Below are 8,729 nucleotides of genomic sequence, written 5' to 3' on the forward strand. Positions count from 1 at the left end.
TTGCTTGTTTCACTGCTGCATTCCAAGATGTATTCATTCCTGAGGGGCCGGATGTGCTTGGCTATTCTTTATATGAAATGTGCAAGGTATCAAACCTTTCAATTCAAACCATAATGTTAATAAAAAGGTAAGTTTACCCAAAATCTCATCTGATATGTTTGGTAAACTAAATTATATTCTGCTGAATCTATACACTATTTTCTCGAAACATATATTTGAAGAAAATAAGACTAAAATCAAAAAGATATGTATTTGGAAAAACTGGATACTCAATAAAAGATTTTCTCAAAATGCTCGTAGACAAATAAGATTATACTTTACAAATGACTTTAATTCTAAGCACTTTACCCAAAACTAATATTGTCCTATATCCTTTTTTTCTACACTACATGTTGTTATTTATTTATTCATTTTCTTTTTGAGTAGGATACGTATGTATGTGCATCCTATACGCATGTGTAGCCTATATATAAACATATACATCTGAAGATTCCAGTACATAACTGCAGAAGCACTTTTACAATCATTGACTGCAACCAAAAAAAACATAAAACTAGCATTTTTAGATTTTTTGTGAAAGAAAAAGTCTGTAGAAAATAATTTAAGTCCCTGTCAGTCAAGCTGTGCGTATACAGTTTGTGTAATGTTTTGCCATTGACTCAATGGAAATGGGAGTTTTATTTTAATTAGCTTCAAGAAATTATGGAAATAATTATTGTAAAAACTGTTCAATATGCATAGATCTCAAATGTGAAATAAGTTAAATTCTCCTTTCAAAGAGAAACTCAGGAACACAGATCAGTGTTAGAAGCTGAGTTAACTTACAAGTGCAATAACAGGATTCATCCACTACAGGTCAGATCCCAGTCTCCCCTTAATCATCAAAAATGACTAAAGGATAATCAATAATCCAGAATGCTTAAATCACAAATTACTGTGAAATATTAGTTCACCCTAGAATTTTTATATAAAAATCCCCACTAAGAACAGATATTCCTGTACAATTTAATTGTTGGTGAAAAATAATCATAAACATAGACATCACTAACAGTTAAGCTGACCCCTTCAACAGATAAAACATCCCAAATGGAGCTGAACACGTGGTGACACAGGAAAAGCCTCAGCTACTATGAACCAGTGTGATGAAGAGGAAGAGAGAACAAAGGGAGATGGCACCAGTGAGTACAGCCTTCAACAACAGAGCCATCCAGCTCCCCAGGAGAAAAACATGAACAAACAGCCTAGAGGGAGAGGAAATATATGTAGGTTTATAGTGGGTTGAATTATGTTTATGAAATACTACATAAATCATTGACCTAAAAACACAAATTGGAAATTATTCAAACATTGAAAATGCTAAAGTCCCCCCCAGAACAAGTGCAGACTAATAAAACAATTTGCAATTCATGCAAAGCGGAATCATATTTTTAAAGCACTACATTTTAAGAAATGTTAGATTTTTTTCTTATAACAAGATGAACCAAAGTGTCCAATGCACCCAACAAGGGGGAGAAAAAAAAACAACAAAAAAAAACTTGCTACAACAGGAGAAAGTCTGAATCAGATTGTGGGCCCTGAGGTGAAGATATGAGCTGAGATACTTACTCCATTAAAAATGCCTTGTATACACAGAGCCCCAGCAGCACAGTTACAGGCAGACGGAAGCTTTTTGGAAGGTCATATCTTGTAAACATCCATACCACTGCAGCCATGGAAATGTAGTGAATCTGCACCAGCAAATATGCATCAAAAATTATGATTAAGGTATCACGGCTGGCTGTTACTGTCTGTTGTTCAGCAAGCTCTGCTAGCTTAGGTAATGGTCAGCATATCTTGCCCTGGTATGATTATATTCCAACATTAACAGTTATACTCACAAGGCACCCAAAGTAAAATAATAAGCAAGCAACAAATGGCCACCCTACATGTAAAGTTAAATTTCAACAGCCAAGAATATACCAACTCATATTACTTATACTATAAAGAGTAAAGAGGAACTAGTAACAAACAGAATATGAACTAAAAACAAACAAACAAACAGAAAAACCCACACAACATGCTATTAAACTGGTTGGCTGATTATTCAATCCAATTCAAACCCAACCCACTAACTGCTTACTAAAAACAGACAATGATATAGAGCATTTTCATGCATTCTTACCAAACTGATGTTGGAATCAAAGCTCATTTGAATGTATTTCCAATCAAATTCAATCCCTCGAGCCCCCACCCATAGGGGAATGCATCTGTTAAACATTATTAATGATAACACTAACATTAATGTTAACACTAATATTATTAGTGTTTTACTACAAAGGAACATTTGTTTAACATATCAATCAGTTTGGATTATGATCATTTGCTTAATGTTTCTCCATAATTAGAAACTGAGAAATGTCTATGATTAAACTCTATACACACACACACACACACACACACACACACACACACACACACATTATAAACACAATATGTTTAAATTTAACCTTTGACCATTTAGTAATTTTAGAGAAACATCCAGTACACAAATAAGTGAAAGGATCAGCAGTAACAGAAATATTCATCAGTCCTATTTGAGTGGAAATGGATTACTCGCTATGAAAAATGTTGAGAGAAAAATAATATGGATAAAACCCCCCAGTACTGCTGTGGTTGCTGAGGTGTGAGTAGTACCTTGACATAACCAGTTCCGCTGTGGCCCAGCCCATGGCTGCTACCATTATTTTGTATTCTCCCTTTCCAGCATTTCTGGACATGACGAGGTGAAGGCCCAGCAGATCCGCCATATCTACTGTGGCCTTCATGAATTCCTGGATTCCAGTGCACAACATATTATGACGAGAAATACCATAAGACCTCATTAATACTGGTACATCAAATTAAATGTTAAATAGTATGATTTTTTAAAAGTAAACAACAAATTTACTTAGATTTAATTAATAAAAAATGCCCAAAAGGAACAGACAGCAGCAAAATGGCTTGCTTGAATTGAGGTCGAGCTCTTGCCACCCATTTGTATTAGGGTGGCAAACAATCAGATCAACTTAATGCCTGAAGAGTTCCTAAGTCAAAACGCATGGAAATATATTTCTTCAGTCTATTTACCCCAACAAAGTCATATACACCTGCGCCTCCTTCCCATGTAGGGAAAAATGTGGCAAGGAACAGCATCTGGAAGTGACAAAACAATAATGTTGATCACACAGGCATGGGTCTTAAGACTGTCATGCAATTTCCTACTATAGAAATGATAACATTGATAGTATCTAAAAATCACTACTCACTTTACAGAGCTGTACAAAGAGGTAGGTGGCTCCTGCTTGAACACATCTCCAGAATGCACTGTATTCAGATCTGAAACAGTGACAAGGAACACTATACATCAAACATTATGTACACAACCCATTCTCCAGAACACTCTCAACAGGCAAATATGGACGACGTGCCATTTGTGAAATCAGTTAAATTATTTCAAGGATGTTTGAGACATGTTAAAAATTAGACGTCTTTTTACAACTGTAGTCCATTAACTTCCAGGAATAAATTGGGCACCTGAAACTATGACATGCAGGTAAGCATTTTGGAGCTTTTTTAAATGTAACTTTAACAATGAAAAGTGACCAAAACTGATATCTGGAATGATGCTGGAGTGAAATCACCAATGCATCACGTTGCAAAGGCCACTTTGGCATAAGGAAATAGCATAAGAGGATTACATTCAAGATCCTCTGCAATACAGCAGTTGACAACAGTCCCAACCTAATAGCACAGCTTTATGTATAACTGATGGGCTTGCTATTTTACGCAAAACACAAACAAAACAAACAATTTTTCATTCTATCAGATTCATAATTATGCCAGTAGCAAGTTTCCATAGAGGTAAAGTCATATGAAACACTTACAGTCCACTGCATTTGTATGTGATGAAGTATGGGAAATATGCCAAAGCAAAACAATTCCCAAAATGAAAAAGCGTCATGTCTTAAAACGATCGGAAAACGAGGAAACACACTCTTGTGCCTGTCAGCAGAAAGAGAAAGCACAGTAAGACGAAATACTTTCGTACTTGTCAACAGACAGCAAAAACCAAAAACCTATAGTACTTAATTATTTACCGAAAATTCTTCCTACTACGTCAACAATTCTATATTAAGATACACTGCAAATTAAGAATCAAGTGAAAGACGCAACGACGCCTAGGCTGGTCAAAACCATGCATACAAGCGTAAGAGGCTAGCTAGCTAGTTAAATAGCTACAAGTTAGCTAACACTACATGTGTAACAGCTATCTGCTTGCCCAAAATGTAGCTGACGGTGACGTTATATTTCACGGGATAATTCAACAACTATTTAACACATGTATTTTCCACTTGCTGATCAATGCTTGACCTAATAATTTGGCTACTTTACCTATCAAGATTGGGGTTGCTAAATGGGAAGGTTTTTTTCAGTATACGAGAGCCGTGTTCCACATTGAAAAGGTTCCGATCTTCTCCAACACATCACAAAATCGCGTTCCGGTGTTTTAGGAGAGAAAGTTCGAAGCATATGACCTGAACGTGTCATTCATAAAATGCTAGGTAAGACTAAAAAGAGCAACCTTTCTCCTTTCCAGAGATCAGTAAACGAAACATATTACAACGTTAGTACTGAAATTAAGAACTGCTAAAGATAAAAACGGGAAACAAAAGTTGTTCCTGTTGTTTGCGTTTTTGATATAAGGTCTGTGCCACAATAAGATATGAAATTAGATTTTTAAAAACGAGAAAATGTATAACCAAAGCAAGGCTATAGATGAATAAAACCGGAGGGGCTTAAGAGGAAAGCTGATGATATATTAGGTGTAATGTTGCACTGTCTGGTGTAACAATGGAGGATGTTAGAATGATTCTGACAGAAGTGTTGAATGGCGTAAATACATTTTAATTGAAGGCTGTATATAAAGTCATTGGTCAGTGTGGCCATGTTAAACCCGTACTAGAGGCTCTCTGTATACATACATATCGCCTTCTGTAAGGACTAAGTTCGGTTTTTGAACTGATCGATGAAGTATAAGAAATATATTTCTGTTCTCTCTACTACAACCCATGACAGGAAACCATAAGATCTTTTTTTAAGTCCTAACCATGTCGCAGCAATAATAACTGCACTGGATATGAATCATGATTCACAATATAGTTCTTCCATTCCATTATGTCCTTTTCTTTTTCTTCTTCTGCATCAGACATAATTTTTAAGCCATATTGGTGGTTTTGCTTTCCACCCAGGAAAGGCCTTGCTTGTGAAGTGCCCCAGCTTTGGCCCCACTTCTCTAGAAGTGTTTGTAGTATCTGTTAACACTACCTCCTCAGTCTCCTTTTTAGAAACCTGGTGCCTCTTGCACTGCCACACAGGTGGCTCAGGCTCATGGAGAGATCCTGTTTTATCCACAATTCTTCCACTTGTTACAACCTAATCTATGCTCAGGGCAAATGGTTGATCAAAGAAATAACAGATTATACATAGATAAAAGGGATGTAATGGGATGTATGAAAATGGAACCCAGGGAATGGAACCCAGGGATAAAATTAACTGCAAATATTGTGAACAAAAATGTGGTGCTTGATATATTTACAAGTAGGTTTCAACTTCAGATGCAACAAAGGCCATCTTGATAAATATGTAAGATCCTCTAGATAAGAGTGTCTGCTGAATGCTCTGTACATGTCATTCTTAAGGGTCATCTATGCTTACCCATTGCTTCTGCTAAAGGCCACATTTGATCAAAGTCAAATGCTCTCTCTGTCATCAAAGTCAAATACTCTGACAATAAAAACGGTGGCCCATTAAAATGCTTATTTAGAAGTTCTGGCACACAATTTCTATAAAATATCTTTAAACACCATGATTACTCTTTTGGTTATGGTGAAAGGGAGTGTCTCAATTTCAGTCCACCTATAATGCTAAAAGGTACTTTGTACATTTTACGAAAAACAGATGTACCTCAGCTTGTTTGCCAGGGCCACTTCGGCAATACTGATAGTATCACATGTTCAAACATATCTCACAGCTTTGACTGCTCAAGCCCAACCACCATATTTACCGTCATTCTCTATTATGTCTGCCTTTGGATACACCCATGTGTCCCTCATTCAAATGATCTAGCATGCTGGCTTGTAAGCTTTCTGGGCCAACCATCCTCAGCCCTGTGATTAAGAGCCATTTTAAAAGTCTAGTTAATCTTGGTACATCCAATAGGGCTTTATGTTTTTAGACAGTTCCTCTTGTCTTGGCCATCCCTTCATTCTCTGTTAGCTGATTGCATTCAGGATCTTCAGCCTCAAGCTCTGATTGTTCATTGGAGAAGCTCTGCATAACTGGAAGATAATACGTTATTGTAAAGTACAGGCCAATTAGTTATGAGCCGAGTCTTTCACAAGCCCATGTTACTGCTAAAAACCTCCTTTTTTCATCTGTGCATATCAATGTTCTATTTGAGACAAAAAGTATGAAATGAAAGTCACAGGACGCCACTTGTTGTAGCAAAGATGGACTACTAATTATTCCTCTGATGGAACTTTGATCGGGTCAAAGTGGGCTTTTTCTCACCCCAGGCTGTGACCATAAATTCCATCAGACTCAAAACTTACCAGAACAATGAATGTTTCTTATTCCAGAGACATATTTTTAATAGGTATATGTTTGTTTTCCATAGCTCCACAACTTGCCGCTTAACCTACTATAATGTCCAATGGTAATCAACCAGTAATGTATGGTTATTTTAAAATAATCTGTAAATTATGACATTTGTTCCTGTTATTTGATAAATCTCTGTTGTTTCGTTATTTTGTTCAATACTTGTTCATTAATATTCCAGTAATGTATGGCTATCTTAATAAAATTTCAAGTTGTGATGTTTGCTTCTATTATATGATGATTGTCCATTGGTTCATTATTCTCTTCAATACTTGTTCCTTATTAATTTGCACTGTTCATTCGAATCAATTCACTTATATGTTACATATGTTTATTGTAAAGAAATTACCACTCCTAATTGTGCTTACTAGAAATCATATATGAAATAATTAGACAAACGATATTAAAATCAGTAGTTTGTAACTTCAAGAAAGTAGGAAAGGAATTAAATTGACTGTCCAATTGCTTCATCCATCCTAGGGTTTGATACTTTAATTTATAAACTTCATTCTAAGACCATGAGGTATGAAATTGCCTAAGAAATGTAAGAAATTTTGTTTATTTGATTTGTGGTGAACATTACTAGAATGTCTTACAGAAATGTCTTCTTTCTCCCTGTTGTGAAAACAAAGGCTATTCATTATGCATGAATCAAGGCATGCCCATCATAGAGTGGAAAGGAGAGGATATGCAGACTCAGATCTCACGTTGACTTATTTTTTGTTGGTTCTGTTTAATTTCCTATTTTTAGTTCATGTTCATCTGAATTCACTCATCACAGCTTATATCAAGCAAACTTGGCTTCTGTGTTGATTGAGACTGAAGTTTCATTGTGTGGCCGGTGATGAATCATTCCAGAATCATCACCAAAAGCAAGGATACCTAGGCACTGATACCCCAAAACTCCTGCTTCTGAAAGGCCTACCTGAAGAGGCCTAGGACTTTCTAACCAAGCCAGCTCCAAAAATCCAGTCTCGTGGATCAAGAAGCCTGGTCATTCGTTGTTACTGGCCTACATCGCTCATGCAGGGTCGAGCCAGCAATGCGACGGAAAACGAACTCTCTTTCAGTGCCATCCAGATTGATAGATGGAAATGGACACTTTCTCTCAGTCAAAGATCAAAAGTCAAATTTATTTATATACTGCTTTTTACAAAGAAGTTTTAGATATGTCCAAGTCCAGGCCCCCAGCAAGGGTGACAGTGACCAGTGAAAACTCCCTAAGGCATGAGGAAGAAACCTTGAGAGGAACAAAGACTCAAAGGGGGGCTGGGGGGCTGTTCTTCTCTGGCCAACGAGGGACACTATAATAGCAACAATATAAACAATAAAGAGCAAAAATAAGTAGTGAGAGAAAAAATAAAAATAAAAATAAAGAAATAAGGAATGAATTTAAATTCAATTACTGCATTTTCCTTGCTAGACACCATGATCAGATGTGTTATTTCAAGAAAATATTTCAATCACACAAGCACTCTTTTTATGGACAAAATGTCCAATCTATATGGGTCAGTTGATACTCTACTGGATAGCAAACTCAGAAATGATAAATGTCTTGGACGTGACTGCACCAGTTAAAGTTAAACCAGTCAAACCATTTCATGTAAACAAAAAGGGTAATACTTTATTCTGAGTGTTTGTAACAGGATAGCGGGGGAAGATCAAACAGGGCGATTCCGGTAGTAATTATGCCAATAAGGGAGATTTATTTTTCTCAAAAGTCCAGTGACAGGATCATGATCCATAAGCCAACAAAAAAATTAATTCCATAAAAACAAAGAAAAAAAAATCCAGTCATCTGCGACAAAAAAATTAACCCAAAATAAGGCAATTTAACGTGCTCCCAATTATGGTATTCAATCAGTGCATCTCTCCACTTGCATTCCAACGCCACTCCTTAAATTTAATCTTTGCCCCTTAGACCAAACCATTCTAAATACCTAATTTATTAATTTATTAAACTCATAATATCTCTCCCCTATAATTCCAAACAAAGGCTATCATTTAAAACATTTTCCCATTATCTCAATATCCTTATTAAAATAACTATACTC

At 36.1% G+C, this 8,729-nt stretch overlaps 1 protein-coding gene across 2 annotated transcripts; it reads right to left on the reverse strand.

Annotated features, from left to right (window-relative positions):
- Positions 1 to 659: 659 nt before the first annotated feature.
- Positions 660 to 4,503, reverse strand: tmem147 (transmembrane protein 147). Of its 2 annotated transcripts, none has more exons than XM_026996023.2 (8): positions 4,411 to 4,503; positions 3,903 to 4,020; positions 3,285 to 3,354; positions 3,106 to 3,171; positions 2,674 to 2,810; positions 2,162 to 2,246; positions 1,606 to 1,727; positions 660 to 1,241 (listed from the first exon to the last, which is right to left on the reverse strand). In XM_026996023.2, exons 2-8 carry the CDS (start codon positions 3,977 to 3,979, stop codon positions 1,121 to 1,123), a joined length of 678 nt encoding a protein of 225 aa, XP_026851824.1. In that variant the 5' UTR covers positions 3,980 to 4,020; positions 4,411 to 4,503; the 3' UTR covers positions 660 to 1,120. The 2 variants fall into 2 exon arrangements, with proteins under 2 accessions (XP_026851824.1, XP_026851825.1); XM_026996024.2 differs by lacking the exon at positions 4,411 to 4,503 and adding an exon at positions 4,116 to 4,218.
- Positions 4,504 to 8,729: the final 4,226 nt, after the last annotated feature.

The sequence above is a fragment of the Electrophorus electricus genome, chromosome 5 (assembly GCF_013358815.1).
Source record: "Electrophorus electricus isolate fEleEle1 chromosome 5, fEleEle1.pri, whole genome shotgun sequence".
In the NCBI taxonomy this organism is placed as follows: domain Eukaryota; kingdom Metazoa; phylum Chordata; class Actinopteri; order Gymnotiformes; family Gymnotidae; genus Electrophorus; species Electrophorus electricus.

Bases quoted from the DNA above. Each gene is read 5' to 3' on its own strand.
- tmem147 (XM_026996023.2), bottom strand. From the start codon at position 3,979: ATGACGCTTTTTCATTTTGGGAATTGTTTTGCTTTGGCATATTTCCCA. The intron at 2,811-3,105 runs GTAAATAGACTG...ACTGGAATCCAG, and splicing joins GTGTATATGACTTTGTTGGG to GAATTCATGAAGGCCACAGT. The intron at 2,247-2,673 runs GTACTACTCACA...AATGTTTAACAG, and splicing joins GCGGAACTGGTTATGTCAAG to ATGCATTCCCCTATGGGTGG.